Here is a 20,619-nt window from a genome sequence, read left to right as displayed (position 1 = left end):
AAAAGCAGGAGATCAATTACAAAAGTCTTTATATGAGATTTAGTAAGAAGTCCTTAAAAAGTGCTCATAAATAAAAAAAAAGCTGATCCACTCTGCGCGATGTGTGCCACACATGTACCACCTCACCTCCAAGAAGGTCAAAGAATCAGCACTTTGTGGATAACACATTTGTAAGCTCAAAATGGATATTCACTGTTCCCCCATGCTCTTGTTCAAACTCCTCGGCAGCAAAAAACAAACAGCTCTATGGGCAGTCCTTTAAGTATAAAACACCTAAGGGCAGTCCTCTATAGGTATAAACATATATTGCGTAATATTAACTTACATGATGTCAAGTACAGAGTCATTTCGGATATTCATGTGGGTAATGATCCGCTATAAGAAACAGGCCGCCGTCTGTCCTGCGTTATGCTAGCTGCATAGTCCTGGCCACACCTGCAGTCTACAAATACTATACATTAGAAGGGAACAAAGTCAATACTTAGCAGAAGTCAGTTCAGCTTTAGGATAGATCTACATAGCAGATTTATACTAAAAGAGAATGACTAAAATATTTCTTAGATATACATTTAAATATAATCGGCTTGGGTGTTTGGGGCGTGACCGGATGCAGATGCAGGTGCGGAGGTGTGTGGAGTGAGACAGGCATGTGAGATGTGGTGAGGAGCGAGATTCGTCTCCCACGGCCCTACTACCCCCAGAATGCTGTTCAAATCCCCTGCATGAATTCAGAGTGAACCCTCTGAACCCTCTAAATCCTCCGCTAGCGCCGACGCTGCCCGGGGAAAAGTCGGGCGGACGTACCTGCTGGTAGAAGCCGCTGTGAACGGGAGTCCCCGAGATTTGTGCCAGCTGATTGGGGGGTTTCCCTGGGGTTCACCTGGAGTCCCCCTGGAGGTGGAGGTCCAGCTGCAGACCCGAGTCCGCGATTGGAGGGCGGTGGTCAGCTGATTGGATCACGTGATCGCCCCGGCGTGCCCTAGCCGGAGCTCGGAGAAGAAGGTGTTGGGGGTACTCGGGGGTTTCCCGGAGGTTCCCTCATTGTCTCCCCCTCCCCCCCGCATCCTACACCTCGGCAGGGCACAGGAGCAGGTGAAGGCAAGGAGGTGTGCCCAAAACTCTGCGGTACAGAGAGCAGAGGAGCGCAGATATTAAGGAGGACGGTTCCTACAGCAGTCTGACTTGTGCAACGGGGGTGAAGCAGTGGAAAACAGCACGGAGAGGACGGAGTGAGTAACCCAGTAAAATATTGGTGCATTATACATGGAACTGTGTATCAGTAATCCATTAACTGATTGAATGAAAATTTGCACTATGCACTTTATTTTTTTCCTCCTCCGTACAAGGAAGTGTGAAGTAAAGAATTATTCCCCCCCCCCCCGATTGTGTGGAAACAAAGAGTTGGCTAGCCAAAGCCACGCCAAAACGGTCGGGACCAGTTAATTTTTTTTTTATATATATCTTGGGTACACTTTTGTTGCTTTTTTGTCCATTCCCCCCCCCCCCTCTTTTTGGTCTCCTTGGGACAGTCAGATTCAATGCTAAAATACGGTTACCACACAGTTATCATATACCGTTAAGTCTCTTTTAAGGACTGTTCCCCATCAAAAAATAAGTTTTTCCTTATTTTTTCTCTACCTCTCAACAATAATGTCGGGGCTGCAATCATTAAGGTCGGCAAAGGAAAATGAAAAGGAAAAGGGGGGTGTAGCCGCTGTAGCAGCGGCTAAATTAGAAAAATATGTCAACCCAACAGAGCAAAACCCAAGTAAAAGCGGCTCATCATCCCAGGCCCCCCGCCAAAACAAACACAGATAGAAGATGCTTAGGTCAAGCAGGTGCAGCTGTAATTAAAACCTCTGTCAATAAAAACACGGCCGCGGTTGATAAAAGGGCAGATACAGACCCAACAGTAATCCCCCAGTCAGAAGATACCCCCACAATAAAAGATGTATTTCTAGTGGTGAATGAATGTAAAAAGACATTGGGGGAATTGTATGACCAAATGAAAGGCATTAAAGAGGAGCTGGTCTCGGTGAGACAGGAAATACAGAAAACAAATGAAAGGATATCGGATGCGGAAGGGAGGATATCCCAAATAGACGAATTGCACCCTGTCAAACAAGATGTTCAGAACATGAAGACCCAAGTGGACAAATTTGAAGAAAAAATGGATGAAATAGAAAATAGACTGATGGGATAATGTTAGATTGGTGGGACTTCCGGAAAAATGTGAGGGGACTAAGCCCATAGAGTTTTTAGAAAACTGGTTCATAAGTTTATTTGGTAGAGAGATTTTCACAGTCGTTTATGATAGAAAGAGCGCACAGAGTTCCTTTTAAACCACCCCCCTCTGGAGGGCGCCCAAGATCGATGCTACTGAAATTTTTAAATTATCGAGACAGAGAGTCTATATTGAGAAAGAGTAGAGAGATGGGGAATATTTTTTTTGATGGTTCTAAGGTCTCATTCGATCCTGATTTCTCTCCTCTTCTACAGAAGCGGAGGGCGAGTTTCATTGAGGTTAAACGAAAAATGCAGAAAGTCAATCTCTCATACGCCTTATTATACCCAGCACGGCTTTGGGTGATGGCGCTGGGTAGGACTTTTTTTTGATACCCCAGAGGGTGCGATATGGATGAAGGAAAAAAAAGATCAATTATCAGTAGTGGAAGGAGGGGACACCTAGTTTATAATTAAAAGTAAAGGGGGGGGGGGATTAAGGGGATTAAATATATTGTATTAATGGGGAGTGGGAGGGGAACTCGCACTCAAGAGAAGGGAAAGAATGGGTAAAGAGTGGAACACAACGAGAGATGGTGTGAGTGGTGGTGGGAGGGAGGACAGGGGGAGTGAATGGAAGTATGGGAGTAAAGGAACTGGTCACAAAACTAGCCCCTAGGGGTTACCTAGGAAGGTGTAGGAAGGGGTTGGGAGGAGGGAGGGGGAGGGAGGGCAGGGAGCGGGGGGTGGAAGGGGGACTCACTCTAGGGTGATATTTCAGGGGAAAGGAAAGGGATTGAACACAGGGAGGGAACGTTACATATTTACACATCAAGTACAAACCTTGGTAAAAGGTAGGAAAACACTGACAACTTATCACAGGGGAATAAGTAAGATGTCACAGAATGTAAATGATAAAACACATGTATTATAAAGTTCACTAAATGGAAATCAGAGAAAAAGTATAGTCTTGCCTTGTATAGAGAAGAAAAAGGGGTTAAGGAGCTATGAGTTCATTAGGTGGGGTAAACTGGTTATTGATTAGGATTGTCTTTTTTCTGTATCGCAGAATGTATAAACATATGATTTAATGCAGGATAGAATTTTGAAAATAGGATCATAGAATGTTCGTGGGATGGGCACTCCAGCAAAAGAGCAGTAGTATTTGACATATTAGAGGTGCATAAGGTGGGATTAATCTGTTTGCAGGAGACTCACTATACAAAGGACATTAAAAAACAGATTCAGCTTAGGAAATTTCAATATTAATATCATTCAGTAAACACATCTTATTCAAGGGGGGGTGACAATCCTGGTAGAAAGGGGAGTGGTGTTTACTTGCAAGCAGGCCAGTATTGATGATGAGGGGGGCTATGGTTAGGATGAAGGAAAAAAGCTGGGACAGCCGCACTCCAAAAAAACTCCTCCTTTAATTAAAAATCACAAAATACATGCCACAGCAAGAAACAGCACAACAAAAGAAAAGCTGACGTTTCGCACTATGCCTTAGTGCTTCTTCATAGCTAGTGTGTAAACAGTAAAATGAGTGAATATATACCTTACAGCCCAATGAGTGGGTGGGGGCTCTGGAAACAATTAAGTTAAACAGGGTCCCCTGTGAAGTTTGGGTGTGTCTCGACAGACAATCAGAGAGTGTCTCATGTGGACTATGTCTCATGCAAATTCATAGTGAATAGTGAACATTGGATAAAATGATGTGTTGACCCAATAGAGAAGTGGGGTGCAGAAAAATGTGAAAGAGAGTGTAGGTGTATGTGTAAATGTGAAGAAAAATATTTGGGTGTAAGAGAAGTGAAATGAAGTGGACAGGAAATGGAATGATATGTGTAAAACATGTATAACTTGTATAAGTAACAAATAAAATGAAATTAAAAAAACAAAAAATATGATATGAATTGAAGTGCGATAAAGTAAAGTGAAATTAATTAAAAAAGAAGAAAGAAAAACAAATAAAAAGTGAAATGGGGGAAAAAAAAAAAAAAAAAAAGGGAAAAAAATAGGGGTGAATATGACGGTGGACCATAAAAAGGACATTACACCATATTATGGTGTAATGTAGTGAACAAAAAATGCCTAAAGATTGAGCATATTGTAAAGGTGCACCTTAATTCTAATGGTCTTATTTGTTTTATAGTATATTAACTTGTGTTTTTTTATTATTTTTATGATTATTATTATTATATTATTTTTGTTTTTTGTATTTTTGTTGCCTATATGTGTTTGTGTACTTACTCATTAATGTAATAATAACTGAGACACCGGGCAGTCTTTTGTTGTGCTGTTTCTTGCTGTGGCATGTATTTTGTGATTTTTAATTAAAGGAGGAGTTTTTTTGGAGTGCGGCTGTCCCAGCTTTTTTCCTTCATCCTAACCTGCATTTTGATTGCACTGCCTGCACCCTTGGCTCGGACCACAGGAATCAGATTACCTGGTTCTCTTTGAGCGGTTACCCACTCTCTCATTCGATGAGGGGGGCTATGTTTTCCTTCACTGTGTAATAGAGAACAGGGAATATATTCTTGCTAATATATACATTCCTCCACCATTTAAACGAGGTTATGTATAAGTTAATGGACTTTATACTGGATAAACCCGGGATCCCTGTCATAGCAATGGGGGACTTTAATGAGGTGGTAAATAAGAAAATAGACAGGTTCCCAAGGGTAAATGTACAGAATTCCTCAGAGAGCCGGCCATATCAGTTTCTACAAGAGGCAGGTTTGTTTGATGTATGGAGGATGAAAAATCCAGAGGAGTTGCAGTATTCCTGTTGCTCCAGTACTCACTCCACACTATCCGGGATAGATTTAGTCCTGAGCAATGTGGAAGCCTCTTAAATAATTGGGGAAATAGTATACCAGCCTCGAGGGGTATCCGATTACTCCTTGGTGATAACGGTAAACCTAGAGGGGAGTAGGTCCGCCGCGGTATGGAAAATAAGCCCTCTATGGTTTGAATTAATGGGGAATCCCGAGGAGACAATGGTAAAATTAAAAGAGTTTATAGAGTTTAATGAGGGAACCGCAACGAGGGGGGTAATGTGGGATACATTGAAAGCATTCCTTAGAGGTCTATGTATCCAAACAAGTGGCGAAAGTTAAAAAGGTTTCAAAGGAATGGGAAAATAGGATTAGAAAGGAACTAGAGAACACCGAAAAGGAATATATTGAAAACCCAACGGTGGAGAGGCAAAGAACTTGGCTGGAAAAGCAACAGGAATACAAAATAGAGTTGTTAAGAAAATCCTGAAAATAAGAAAATGTTTCAAAAACAAGTAGCATATGGGGGGGGGGGGGAGAGGGGGTAGGAAGAATGTTGGCCCATTTAGTAAGAACAAATTCCACCCCCTCCGCTGTCCCGGCCATTAGAAGGAGTAATGGAGACATATCCACTAATGTGTCAGTGATTACGGACACATTTGGAGAATATTATGATAAACTATACAGGTCTCAAGGAACAGCGGGAGGGGAGGAATGGGAACGCTTCTTCGGGAACTTAGAATAACCAACTCTCACGGGAATAGAGAAAGAGCAAATGGAAGCCCGATAACATTAGAAGAGGCTCAGCTAGCAGTCAATGAGATGGCAACTCACACAGCAAACCGACCGACAGGTGTAAGTGACTTGCACCGTCGGATCTTAGGCTGCAATCTTCCGCTGGCCGCTAGGTGGCGTTTCGTGTTTTACTCGCGACGAATATGCAAATGAGGAGATCCGCCGATTCAGAAACGAACGCCCGCCACTTTTTTTTTACGTCGTTTGCGCTCGACCTTTTCCGGCGGATAGTTACCCCTGCTATATGAGGGGTAGCTAATGTTAAGTATGGCCGTCGTTCCCGCGCCGAGTTTTGAATTTTTACGTCGTTTGCGCAAGTCGGTCGCGAATACGGATGGCCGTAATTTACGTTCACGCCGAAAACAATGACGTCCTAGCGATGTCATTTGGAGCATGCGCACTGGGAAATTTCGCCGGCGGTGCATGCGCAGTTAAATCGGTGCGGGGACGCTGCACTATCAGTTAAATCGGCGCGGGGACGCTGCACTAGCCTCTCAAAATTGCGCCGGCGGATCGTAAATTAGATAGATTAGCGGATCTAAAGATCCGCTAATCTATCTGAATCTACCCCACTCTGTTTAGAGAATTAATATGGAAAGGAGGACAAGCTAGAATAGGGCTGCAAACTTTGCAGCTGCCAAAAAGGGAGGGGGGAATGACAATACCACATCCACACTGCTTTTTTCTGGCAGCACAATTGCAGCATCTAGGTGTAAAAATAGAATCAGGAGGAGAAATAAACGGAGGTTTAATGATTCAAGGGGCCCCCCATAAAACAATTTTAGAGGTGTTGGAGGCCAACTCATTTATTAATATAACCCCCACGGTCAAGATGGCAATTAACCACTTAAGCCCCGCACATTTAGGCAGCTTAATGCCCAGGCCAGGTTTTGCAATTCGGCACTGCGTCGTTTTAACAGACAATTGTGTGGTCATGCGACATGGCTCCCAAACAAAATTGGCGTCCTTTTTTCCCCACAAATAGAGCTTTCTTTTGGTGGTATTTGATCACCTCTGCGGTTTTTATTTTTTGCGCTATAAACAAAAATAGAGCGACAATTTTGAAATAAATTCTATATTTTTTACTTTTTGCTATAATAAATATCCCCCAAAAACATATATAAACATTTTTTTTCCCTCAGTTTAGGCCGATACGTATTCTTCTACCTATTTTTGGTAAAAAAAAAATCACAATAAGCGTTTATCGATTGGTTTGCGCAAAATCTATAGCGTTTACAAAATAGGGGCTAGTTTTATTTATTTTAATTTTTTTTACTACTAATGGCGGCGATCAGCGATTTTTTTCGTGACTGCGACATTATGGCGGACACTTCAGACAATTTTGACACATTTTTGGGACCATTGTCATTTTCACAGCAAAAAATGCATTTAAATTGCATTGTTTATTGTGAAAATGACAGTTGCCGTTTGGGAGTTAACCACAGGGGGCGCTGACCGAGCCCTCAGCAGAAACCCAGCTGCACTATCCAGCTAAAGAGTCCCTTACAGCTGTGAGAAGCGCACCTTTAAGTGCCTTATCCTGCAGACCCAGGTACCTGGTCCATGGCTCCATGACAGAATTCCCCAGGGGATAACGGGGGGAGGGGGCACTCTCAAACCCCGCCCGACCGCAGTCCGCCCCCACCCTGTCACCAAAGTGTCCAGGACCAACAATAAAAAGAATCCCAGGCACTAAACACCTGCTGCCACCACAAGCATGTTGGGGAAGGACCAGATACTTACTCCAAAGTTTAGAAATACATACACATAGTGTGTATGTATATCCCCCAAAAAACGGACGCTCCCAGGCCCTATTCAGGGCATCTCACCCCTTGCTGCGCTGACCAGGGTACCCAGGGGACTCACCTCAGGAGGGGACTGCCCAGCGCTGCCATCCGCCCTCAGCACAGGGCGTGTGGGGAGGAAAAAAACGTGAGGTAACTTGCGGCAGCCGAAGGGACCTGTGTGCGCCGTAAGATTCAGCACTAGGGTCAGGACTACCCAAAGATGGCCGCCGAGCATTCTGAACGCGGCCACAGGAAAATGGCTGACCGCAATGAAGGCTGCGCCAAGGCCCAGCTACAACAAAATGGCTGCCAATGGGAGTTTTCAATGCAATTGAAAAACCACCCAAAAAATTGGCGCCAGTGTCGGCAGAAAGGCAGCAAAATGCATTTAATCCGGAAAAGCCTTCTAGGGCTTTAAAAGTGCCAAAAAAAAAAAAACTTTACAGGAAAGCCCCAGTACAAAAAACTCAGACCAGATACACAGTCCCCTCAGGTAGGCCCCCCTCCCTGACAGGGACAAATGTTAACAATGCAGCAGAGTGAAAAGAGCACGGAAGGGAGGAGAAGAGGACCCCGAACCCCACCAAAGCGGGAGGGACCTTACTTACATGTCCGAGCAAGGACTCGCTGACGCATTCCTGACAGACCTACAACCCCAATGGAGGTAGCTGTCGGCCCGATCCCCTGTGAGTGAGACAACACCACAGCCTCAGTCATATGTGAACCTCGGAGCAAAGCTCACTGGCCACCCCAGGAGTCATGGGGCATGACTCTTTTCAAAGGTGTGCTCACGCCGCTGGTCGGACTGAGTAGACTACAAGGATCTATATTATCCAGCCTGTCTCTCAGCCGACAGTTGAAAGAAGATTCAAGAAAAATTTTAATTAAATAAAAGAAAAGAAAATTTCTCCTCTGGGTGCTGGGCCCAAAGGGAGCCATACGTCCTACTTTGCTAGGCAGAACGAAACTGAGGCTGCAGTGAGGAGGGTTATGTCTGGAGGGACCGGTCCGCCCCCCGGGCAGGGCTGTTCAACTCTGTTGATGCAACATGTATTTAATTATCTAACATGTTTCTGCCTAGTCCTCTCCTGTAAACAGGGAACATAACTCACTTGTCAAGATTTAAGGAGCCGTGTCCGTCCATGGACGATAAGAGAAACATTTTTAATCTTGTAAACACCAAATCTGAAAAACAGGCAAGGTCCTTAAGTGGTTAAGGCAAGTTTCTGATCCACTCCACGCTGTAAAAATAGCAGGAGCCTGGAAACCGAATACTTCCGTGGACGCCACCCCATCTCTTCGCACAGAGATGTAGGCCTTCCAGGTGCGATTGTAGATCTTTCTGGAAGAAGACTTTCGGACTCGGTCAATTGTCTGTTAAAAGACCTCGGTCCCTCAGCACCTGGCTTTCAATAGCCATGCCGTTAAAGCCAGCGACTGTAAAGCAGGATGAAGTATGGGACCTTGAGACAGAAGGTCCTCCCGTATTGGCAGCTGCCAAGGTGCATCCACCACCAGGCGCACAAAATCGGCGTACCAAGGACGCCAGGGCCAATCTGGAGCGATTAGAATCATCGGGATCCCTTCGGCCTACACTCTGCGATGCAGACGAGGAAGTAACTTCAGTGGGGGAAATGCATAAATTAGCCGATACTGACCCCACGGGGCCACTAACGCGTCTGACGTGTCTGCCCAGGGATCTCTGGATCTGGTCACGAACCTCGAAACCTTACGGTTGAGGCGAGAGGCCAGGGAGACCCACGTCCGGTGCGCCCCACCTCCTGCAAAGGAGTTGAAACAATGACCATTCCCCCTGGTCCAGCATCTGGTGACAGTCTGCCTGCCAGTTTTCTACGCCGGAATGTAGACTGCCGATGCGCTTCTTGCCGCCCACCGTAGGATGCAAGCGACTTCTGACGCTGCAGCCGAGCTTCATGTTCCTCCCTGATGGTTGACATAAGCCACCGCCGTGGTGTTGTCCGACTGGATCCTGATTGGGCGACCTTGCAACCTCCTCAACTATAAGGAGAGGCATAGCCTGATCGCCCGAAGTTCCAGGACTTTGATCGGCAGACAGGATTCTTCCAGAGTCCAGCGACCCTGGGCCGACTGGACCTGCAGATGGTAGTAGAGATGACCAGTCATCCTGGGAAACTGAGCAGAAGCAACAGAGGTATTGTTCCAAAGTCTGACTCGTCCTCTCCGTCTGACTGTTACTTTGCGGATGGTAAGCAGATGAGAGGCAAAGCTTGATCTCCGGGGATTTACAAAGTTCCTTCCAGAATTTAGATGTGAATTGTACACCTCTGTCTGAGACAATGCTCTTAGGTACCCCATGGAGCCGGACTACCTCTTTAAAGAAAATTCTGGCCGTGTCTGCAGCAGGTGTACCCACCATGGGCAGGAAGTGTGCCATCTTGGAGAGACGTTCAATCACTACCAGAATCGTGGTGAAGCCCCCGGAAGGAGGTAGATCAACAATGAAGTCCATGGAGACTGCCCACGGTCTTTCAGGAATGGGCAATGGTTTGAGTAACCCCCAAGATTTTGTATTTGGTCCCTTGTTACGCTGGCAACGGGTACATGACGTGACGTAGGCCTTGCAGTCCTGCCTCCACCTTTGGCCACCAGAAGGAGCGGGAGACCAGCTCTGCAGTTTTTCGAGTCCCAAAGTGAACTGCCAGTTTGTGGTCAGTGAAAGTGCTTGGGATCAGATGCCTGGTTTCTAGAGGAACGAAGATTTTGCCTCGGGACCAGAGTAACTCGTCACACCTTTCCAAAGAAAGAGTCTCCTGGTCAGAACAGTGCCTGGATGCTGCCTTGAGGGAGGTTAGCAGGTCAGTCTGGGAGAACAAAAGAACATTTTGAGAGGACAGGATGGTACTAGGCTCAGTTACAAGAGGGGTTTCCGGGAACATCCTGGAGAGAGCATCCGCCTTCCCATTCTTGGAGCCGGGTCTGTAGGAGACGTGAAAGTTAACTGCTTGCCGACCAGCCGCCACAGTTATACGGCGGCAGGTCGGCTCTGCTGGGCGAGAGCACGTAGCTATACGTCACCTCGCTCAGCAGCCAATAGGGGCGCGCGCTCCCGCGTGCCCAGCGAGCGCGATCGCCGCCGGGTACACGCGGTCGCTCGTTACAGAGCGAGGACCGGGAGCTGTGTGTGTAAGCACACAGCTCCCGGTCCTGTCAGGGGAGAAATGCCTGACCGTCTGTTCAAACAATGTATGGACAACGATCAGTCCTTTCCCCTAGTGAGTCCACGCCCCCCCCTACAGTTAGAACACATCCAGGGAACAAATTTAACCCCTTCCCTAGTGTTAACCCCTTCCCTGCCAGTGGCATTTTTATAGTAATCCAATGCATTTTTATAGAACTGATCGCTACAAAAATGCCAATGGTTCCAAAAATGTGTCAAAAGTGTCCGCCATAATGTCGCAGTACCGAGAAAAAAAAAATCGCTGATCGCCGCCCATTACTAGTAAAAAAAAAAAATAATAATAAAAATGCCATAAAAAATACCCCCTATTATGTAAACACTATAACTTTTGCGCAAACCAAACGCTCATTGCGATTTTTTTTTTACGAAAAATATGTAGAATACGTATCGGCCTAAACTGAGGAAAACATTTTTTTTCATATATATTTTGGGGGGATATTTATTATAGCAAAAGGTAAAAAAATTATTTTTTTTCAAAATTGTCGCTCTATTTTTGTTTATAGCGCAAAAAGTAAAAACCGCAGAGGTGATCAAATACCACCAAAAGAAAGCTCTATTTGTGGGGAAAAAAGGACGCCAATTTTTTTGGGGAGCCACGTCGCACGACCGTGCAATTGTCAGTTAAAGCGACGCAGTGCCGAATCGCAAAAAGTGCTCCGGTCTTTGACCAGCAATATGGTCAGGGGTTAAGTGGTTAAATCTGGTAAAGAAAAGAGCCCAAACGGGCTTGTCTGGGTTTCAACCGTTTTGCTGATCGTAGATACTCCAGATTTTTGTGATCGGTGAAAATCATGACAGGGTGAACTGCACCTTCCATCAGGTATCTCCACTCCTCCAGGGTAAATTTAATAGCTGGTAGCTCTCTATCCCCAACATCGTAATTCCTCTCCGGAGGACTCAGCTTTAGAGAGGTGTAGCAGAGACTTCAGTCCTTTTCTTTGAGAAAGGATAGCCCCAGCGGCTGTCTCGGAGGCGTCTACCTCTAATATGAAAGGTACCGCTGATCTGGGTGTCGCAAGACAGGTGTAGAGGTAAATGCAGATTTACGCTTTAGGAAGGCTTCCTGAGCCTCTTGCGACCAAGTAAAGTGGTTGCCCTGAAGTGTAAGTTTGGTGATGGGCGTTACAATGGAAGAGAATCCGGTGATAAATCTTCTGTAGAAATTGGCAAACCCAATAAATTGTTGTACCCCTTTCTTGTCCCCTGGAGCTGGCCATTCTTGAATAGCCTTGACCTTCTGTGGATCCATAGCAACTCTGCTGGTGGAGATGATGAAACCGAGAAATTGTACGGTGGTTTTCTCGAAGTCACACTTTTCAGCCTTGAGGTACAGATTATGGTTCCTGAGAATGGTGAGAACTTTTTTTTAACATGTACCCGTTGTAGTTCAACAGAAGCAGAGAAAATGAGGATGTCATCCAGGTATACAACTAAGAAGTCGTCCAGATGTTCTCGAAAAATAACGTTGACCAGGTGTAGCTGAAGCGTTGCAAAGTCCAAAGGGCATTATGAGGTATTTGTAATGTCCAAACCTGGATCTAAAAGTGGTCTTCCACTCATCTCCCGCTCTGATCCGGATGAAGTTATAGGCACCCTGAAGGTCAAGTTTGGATTTTTTTTTAACTGACCGGAAGCGTTGGAAAAGCTTGGGAATAAGGGGTAGTGGGTATCTGTTCTTAATGGTTATTTTATTCAATTCTCGGTAGTCTATACAGGGTCTTAGAGTTCCATCTTCTCCACGAAAAAGATTCCTCTGGGTTTTCGTCAATATAAGCCTTGAGGGCTTTTAACTCAGTTTCCGACAATGGAAAAATACGGCCAAAGGGAATTTCAGAGCCTGGCAGGAGATCAATGGGGCAGTCATAAAGCCGATGAGGAGGTAGGCGGTCGGCCTGTTTGTCAAACACGTCTCTGAACTCCACATATAGAGGGAATGTGTTGGAGGTGCTCTGGTGAAGTTGTAATGGTAGAGCATGAAGCGGCAACCAGTGTGAGACAATGCTGCGAGCAGTATGGTGATGTGAAGCTGACCTTATTCTCGACCCAGTTTATATGTGGTTGATGTGCCTGTAGCCAAGGGAGGCCTAAAATAAATGGGGAACATAGGAGAAGGGATGAGGTCCAGCCGTAGGAGTTCTTGATGTCCAGAGTCGGTGGTGGCAAGAATAGGTCTAGTCTCCTGCGTGACTAATCCAGAGCGGGGGAGAGAGCCATCTGCCAAGCGTATCTGTAGATGATGGTCCTTAAAACTGAGAGGAAAACGTAGCTTCTGAGCAAGGGTGGAATCCAAGAAGCAACTTCAAGCACCCGAATCAATTATAGCCGGTAGGCGGGTTACTCCCGGTAGCTGTAGGGAGATAAAAAAGGACAATGTAAGTCTGGAGCACTGGAAACGTGGTAGTTCAAGGCAGGTTTGGATTCAAACTTACTGGGTCTCACTGGGCAGTTGCAAAGAAAATGGCCAGTACCCCCACAGTAGAGGCACAGGTTGGCTTGACGCCTGCGCTGTCTTTCTTCAGGGCTAAGAGGAGCACGAACTAGGCCAAGCTGCATAGACTCCGGATCAGACACAGGAATGGCTGATGGAACTGGGGGAGGCGGATGCACTGGGACTGACCTCGGAGGGATTCAGTTGGGACAAGTAGCCTGGAAACATTCGGAACGTCGCTCCCCTAAATGCCTGTCCAGCTGAGTGGCAGACCGAATCAAGTCCTCCAGAGTGGCGGGAGTTTCAGGTCTCGCTAGCTCATCCTTGAGAGCTTCCGAAAGTCCCCGTCGGAACTGATGTTTTAAAGCTGCCTCATTCCAACCGGTATCGGCTGACCACTTCTGGAATTTGGCGGTATAATCTTTGACTGGTCTCCTTCCTTGATTTAGGCAATGGAGGGTGGCCTCGGCCGTAGCTGTACGCTGCAGATCGTCATAAAGCTTTGCCATATGTGCAAAGAAGGTGTCAATGGAATCCAACACTGGGCTTCTTTGCTCCATTAAGCCATGAGCCCAAGCTTGCGGTTCCTCAGTAAGGAGGGATATGACAAAGCCCACTTTCACGGCCTCTGAAAAGAAAGTCCTGGGCTGAAGTGCAAGGTATAAGGAGCAGGCATTCTTGAAAGCTCTGTACTTCCTGCGATCGCCTGCAAATCGCTCGGGTGTGGGGACTCTGGGCTAGGGATGAGTCACTACTACGGCCGGGCTTGCAGAGGCCTGAGGGGCCAAAGCCCCAGTAGCGGGCGCCACAGTTGGAGCAGAGGGTCCAGGTGATCCGGCTAGATGCTGAAGGCGACCATCAATCTGAAGTTTCAGACAACCGAGAGCAAGTTCAAGGCTGGGACTGTAAGCAGGTCCGGGATGCAAGCCAGGGACAAGGGGCTGGAGAAGGTAACAAGTCCAAAGTACAAGCCAGAGGTCAGGGGTTGGAGACAGCAGCAGATCCAGGGAGACAAGCCGGGGGTCAGGTTCAGGATAGAGAGCAGAGTCGTTGTGTCAAAATGAGTTCAAGCACAGGTACAGGAAGAATCAACAGGCAGGAGCTGACAACAAACCAGCAACCCGTCATGAGACTGGGGCTGGTTTAAGTAGGCAGGCCAGGACTCTGATTGGTGCGCGTGGATGCGCTCGTGTGTGCGCGCCCGTGCCGTCCTGCAGAACCGCATGTGCCGTTCGCCCATGGGATGCGCCGAAGTGCCACTCTGCGGCTGGCAATGCCAATCCTCTGACAGTGGCCTACCTGAATCTGGCGATCCAGAGACAATGGAGATTTGTTCCATTTGGACAGGATCTCCCTCTGCAATACTCGTGTGGAATTGGGCATACGGTACCGCCTCGAAGGAGGCTACCATCAGGCCCAGGACTCGCATGCAAAAATGGAGACGACCATTTGCGGGATGCCAAGGGCTTCATCGCAGACTGAAGAGTCTACAATTTTTCCAAGGGAAGAAAAACTCTTGTTTTTGCGGAGTCCAGAATCAACCGCAGGGATTCAAAACGCTGAGTCGGTACCAGGACCGACTTCTGGATGTTCAACACCCATCCGAATTCTCGGAGGGTCTGGCTGGCTATAGACACATTCACCTCTAATTCGGAGCCAAAAGCTGCTCTCAGAAGAAGATCGCCTAAGTAGCCACAATGGCAATGCCTCGCTGTCTCAGCAAAGCTAGAATCGGTGCGAGGACTTTGGTGAAAACTCTCGGTGCTGACGCTAGGCCAAAGGGAAGAGCCACAAACTGATAGTGGTCTTCTCCGATTGCAAAGCGCAGAAACCTCTGGTGCCCTGCGCAAATTGGGACATGCAAGTATGCTTCCTTGATGTCCAAGAACGCCAGAAAGTGCCCCTGGATGGAGCGCAGCCACCACAGAGCAAATGGATTCCATGCAGAACTTCTGTACTCTGAAAGGCATTTAGGGCTTTGAGGTCCAAGATTGGACGGACCCGTCCATCGGGACCACAAACAGATTTGAATAAAATCCCTGAATCCTCTCGTCCTGTAGAACAGGTAAAATTCTTGCACTGCCCCCAATAGGGCAAACCGACGAGCCGGAAGGAGAGGGAGATTTGAAGGAAAGAATCTGTTCGGTGGACAGGAAAGAAACTCGATCTTGTACCCCCGAAGTGACCACCTCGCAGACCCACTGGTCGGAGAGCAGGGAGGTCCACAGAGTCGTGAACCTGCGAAGCCGTCCCCCTACCCATGAGTCCGGCGGGGGCAAAACTTCATGCGGTGGCGGGTTTGGATGCCGGTTTGTTTGGCTTATGCACCCAGGGACGTTTCTGTCCCCCAGCTGAGCCCTTGTCAGCCTGGGAGGGTCTACCCAGCGGGCCCTGACTGACAAAAATCTGCTTCTGCGTGGGAAAGGAAGAACCCGGATTATGGCGCGGCTCCTTCCTCTTTGTAGACTGAGGGAGGAGAGTGCTCTTACCTCCAGTGACATCCTTAATAATGTCGTCCAGCGAGCTAACAAAAAGTCTCCCACCTTGAAGGGTAAATCTGCCAGATCAGGCGGCGCAACACCACCGCAAAAACAGAGGCTCTGGATTATCAAGGGGGGCTGCATCCAGGGTAGCATCACAGGTATATACAAGGCTTTGGACCAACTGCTCGGCCAGCTTTACATACTCAGGAGGGAGCTAATGCTCCTCCACAGTCTGGTGCAAAACCTTTCTCCATTCCGTGAGAGTCTGAGACACCAAGGTTGCAGCAAAAATAGGCCGCAATGCAGACCCTAGCATGGTAAACATGGAGCGGGTTACCGCCTTGGACCTCCTACCAATATGGTCCTTGAAAGCAGGGGTCCCTTCTACAGGGAGAGTGGTTACCTTATTTAACCGAGCAACCGGGGAGTGAACCACAGGAGAAGCCCATTTTTTTAAAAGGCTGTCCTCAAAAGGGTAACGGACCCCCCTTTTTTTCAATCCCCTCCCTGGGTTTTTTTTTCTTGGGGGGGGTTTGCTCAAAGCCCAGGAAGACAAGGAAATAAGGATAAAAGACAATATGAAACAATAGACAATATGAAATAGATAGGGGTTGCACTCAGGAGGATAAGAGGGGAGTTTAAATATTGCGGGTTTTTTTTTGTTTTTTTTTTTATATATAATTTTTTTTTTCTTGGGAAATTTGCTTGCATTATGGAACTATTGCACTGACTTGAGGAGGGGTAGGGGTCACAGGAATTAATGAAGGGATGGAATAAGGGAATGTGTTAGGAGAAGTATCCACCAGGGTCTCTCACAATAATATACAATCTTTCACAGTAGTGAAAAATTGATTATACACAAAATTGTTTATTCATTTATATTTATTTTTCAGAGGATAGCACAATCCACAATTCACTATTTCCGGCATTTCACTCGAGGGTGACATGCATTTTTGATTGCAGCAAACAAGATTAGTGATTATAGCATTTATAGTTTATTATTACACCGGAAACAACTACTCCACATAAAGCAGCACCATGCCAAAATCTAAAAAGTGCTCTGGTCATTGAGGGGGCAAATCCTTCCGGTCCCTAAAGCGGGGTTCCAACCACAATTAGCATTTTTTAAATGTATGTCCTTTCATCATGCGTTTTTATAATATAAATCCGGTCACTTACTATTTTACAATCCGCCGCCGCTGCGCATAGGTATTAAAAAATTAAAGTTTATGAAACTATGTCCACACCGTTGTCATTTTGCCTGTGGGCATTGTGAAGCCCACAAGCACTTCCTGGAAGTCTTGGATGGGGAGTTATAATGGGGTAGCAAACTGCATCCTGAGAAATGACACACATGCGGAGGAGCCGAGGGAGATGTCAGAATCTTAGGTGATTCCAAAGGCAGATTTCATGGGACCACATAGCAACAGGCATTACTTTTTTTAGGTCTAATGAGCACGAGATTAAAAAAAAATTTGGGACAGAAACTCCACTTTAAAGCGGAGTTCCGCCCAAAAATTGAACTTCCACTTTTTGGAACTTTCACATTTGGCACCTTTCAGGGGGGAGGAAGGAGCAGATACCTGTGTAATCAAGGTATTTGCTCCCATTTCCGGGCATAGGACCTACGCCACTTCCGGCGCCTACTCCGTCCCCCCGACTGTCTTCTGGGAGACACACAGGTCCCAGAAGACAGCAGGGACCGGTGCGATCGCGCAACGTGACCCACGCATGCGCCGTAGGAAACCAGGAAGATAAGCCACAGGGCTTCACTTCCTGATTCCCTTACCAAACATGGCGGCGGCAACACCCGAGAGCCAAGGGACAGATCGGCTTCGGGTGCCGACATCGTGGGCGCCCAGGACAGGCAAGTGTCCATATATTATAAGTCAGAAGTCTGCTGGACACCTTAGTTGAATTCTTGTTGATTAGGATTTTGTTGTCCAAAATTTATCTTTGATCCTAAGACTTTCATTGGGATGTATTCATTTTTGCAACATGGTCTTGAATTAATTTGTCCCACATTTGTGGGAGTTTTTTTGTAGTATAGTGCCCTATAGAATTCTGAAAATAAAGTAAAAGTATTCAGACTAATCTGTTGGGGTGTAATCAATTCATGCGAGCACTGTATATCGTGTTTGGTAGACTGTCACACAGACTAAATATACACTGTTTTGGGTTATTTTTATTAAAAATAGTGCAGCACATACTTTGGCCAAATTTTGTGGAGAAAACAGTTTTATTTGCAAAATTTTATAACAAAAACTATGGAAAAAGGTATTTTTTTTTCAAAATTTGCAGATTTTTTCATTTATATAGAAAAAAAAAAAAAAAAACCCCAGTAGTGAATACCACAAAAGAAAGCTCCATCTCAAAAAAAAGATAGCATTTTAATTTGGGTATAGTGTTGCATGCCTGTGCAAATCACATGACCAGGCTTTAAGTGGTGAAAAATAGGATTTTTGTACTTACCGTAAAATCCTTTTCTCTGAAGTCAATGGACGGACACTGCTTCCTTGTACTCTTGACTGTAGGGTTATGTTCCGTCTATTAGGAGAGGACTAGGCAGACATGTTAATGGTTAAAACATGTAAACGTTAGCAAAACTGAAACCGTGCCGCCCAGGGGGTGCTCCCTCTGGTCATCACCCCTCACACTGCCCTAAGCAGCTCAGTTCGTCAAAAAGCAGTACAAACTCAAAAAAAGGAGGGGTGGGTGCTGTGTCTGTCCGTGGATTTCAGAGAAAAGGATTTTACGGCGAGTACAAAAATCCTAATTTTCTCTTTCGTCCATGGAGGGACACAGCTTCCTTATATTCCCAAGCAGTGCCAAAAACGAGGGGTGAGAACAGCAATCATAAACAAAACTTCACCCCAAACACTAGAGCTCCTCAACGGAGGAGGTGTAACCTTAAACTGCCGCCTGCAAAACTTTGCAGCTGAAGCAGGGATCCGAAGATGCTCCAACATCAACCTTGTAAAATTTGGTGAAAGTGTGAATGGACGACGACCAGGTCGCTGCCTTACACACCTGTGAGACAGACACTTGATGTTGCAAAGCCCCGGAAGCACCAATTGCCCTGGTTCGAATGCGCCGTGACAGGAAAAGGAGGTTCCCGCCCTTTCAGGGCGTAAGCCTGAATCACGATTTGTCTGATCCACCGCCAGGCCTTTCTTTGGACCAGACAAACAGTGAGTCGGACCTCCGAAACGGAGACGTAGCAGAAAACAGCAGGATCTTAGAAACTGAAGGTGTACGTGGATGCCACCCCATCTCTTCACACAGAGATGTAGGCCTTCCACATGCGATGGTAAATCTTCCGAGAAGATGACTTCCGTGCCCTCAGCATGGTGGAAATAAACTAATCCGACAGGCCCCGGTCTCTCAGCACCTGGCTTTCAACAGCCATACTGGTAAAGCCAGCGACCGTAAAGCAGGATGGAAAATGGGACCTTGCGAGAGAAGGTCCTTGCGCATTGGCAGTCGCAAGGACGCCGAGGCCAATCTGGGGCAATTAGGATCATTGGGATCCCCTCGGATTCCGCTCTGTGGAGCAGACGAGGAAGCAGTTTCAGTGGGGGAAATGCGTATATAAGCCGATACTGTCCCCATGGGGCCACCAACGCGTCTGTCGTGTCCGCCCAAGGATCTTTTGACCTGCCCATGAACCTCAATCCCTTTCTATTGAGTCGAGAAGCCAGGAGATACACGTCTGGCTCGCCCTATTTTAGGAAAAGGAGGCAGAACACATCCGAGTGTAGTGACCATTCTCCTTGGTCCAGCGTCTTAGGTAGTCAGCTTGCCAGTTTTCTACAACCGGAAAGTGCATGGCCGATAGAGCCGGCACGCTCCTTTCTGCCCACCTCAGAATGTGAGCGATCTCCAATGCTGCAGCCTAGCTTCTTGTTCCTCCCTGATGACATATGCCACCACCGTGGCGTTGTCCGACTGGATCCTGACTGGACGCCCCTGTAGGCTCTGCGACCATGTGGAGAGGCACAGCCTGATCGCATGGAGTTCCAGAATATTGATCGACAGGCGAGATTCTTCCTGTGTCCAGCGAACCTGTGTCAACTGAACACCCCAGACTTCCCCCCCCCCCCCTCCCAACCGGTCAGGCTGGCGTCCGTCGTGATCACCGTCCAGTGAAAGGGAATGAATGACTTCCCGGCATGAAGAGCCGGAGATCTCAGCCACCAGACCAGGGAAGTCCTGACTAGTGGACTCGGATTTGACAATCCAGGGACAACGGAGACTTGTCACATTTGGACAGAATCTCCTTCCGCAAGACGAGTGTGGAATTGAGCAAATGGTACTGCCTTGAAGGAGGCTACCATGAGACCCAGAACTCGCATGCAAAAGAGCAGCGACGACCACCTGCGGGACGCCAACAGCTTCACCGCCATCTGAAGAGTCTGCAATTTTTTCAAAGGGAGAAAAACTCTCGCCTCTGAGGAGTCTAGAATCAGACCCAGATACTTCAAGCGCTGAGTCGGTACCAACACCGACTTCTGGAAGTTCAGCCCCCAACCAAACTCTTGGAGGGACTGACTGGCAATCGCCACATCCTCCTCTAATTCTAAGCTTGAAGCAGCCCTCAGAAGCAGATCGTCCAAGTAGCCCACGATAGCGATTCCTCTCTTTTCTCAGCAAGGCCAAAAAGCGGGGCAAGCACCTTGGTAAAAACCCTTGGAGCTGATGCCAGGTCAAAAGGAAGAGCCACAAATTGATAGTGGTCTTCCCAGACCGCAAAGCTCAGGAACCTCTGATGCCCGACATATATGGGGACATGCAAGTATGTGTCCTTGATGTCCAAGGACACAAGAAAATCCCCCGGATGGAGTGCAGCAACCACAGAGCGAACTGATAATATCCTAAACTTCCGAACCCTTACAAAGGCATT

General features: G+C 47.0%; 1 protein-coding gene across 1 annotated transcript in view; it reads right to left on the bottom strand.

The window, feature by feature from the left end:
- Positions 1–20,619, bottom strand: part of PIWIL2 (piwi like RNA-mediated gene silencing 2) — a 426,915-nt gene that overhangs the window by 221,542 nt on the left and 184,754 nt on the right. Inside the window, 1 exon segment of the mRNA XM_040346159.1 lies at positions 326–442. Coding sequence (XP_040202093.1) covers positions 326–442 — 117 coding nt within the window.

The sequence above is a fragment of the Rana temporaria genome, chromosome 3 (genome assembly GCF_905171775.1).
Source record: "Rana temporaria chromosome 3, aRanTem1.1, whole genome shotgun sequence".
Classification (NCBI taxonomy): domain Eukaryota; kingdom Metazoa; phylum Chordata; class Amphibia; order Anura; family Ranidae; genus Rana; species Rana temporaria.
Note: the sequence above shows the minus strand (reverse complement) of the source record. Positions and strands in the feature narration are given on the sequence as shown.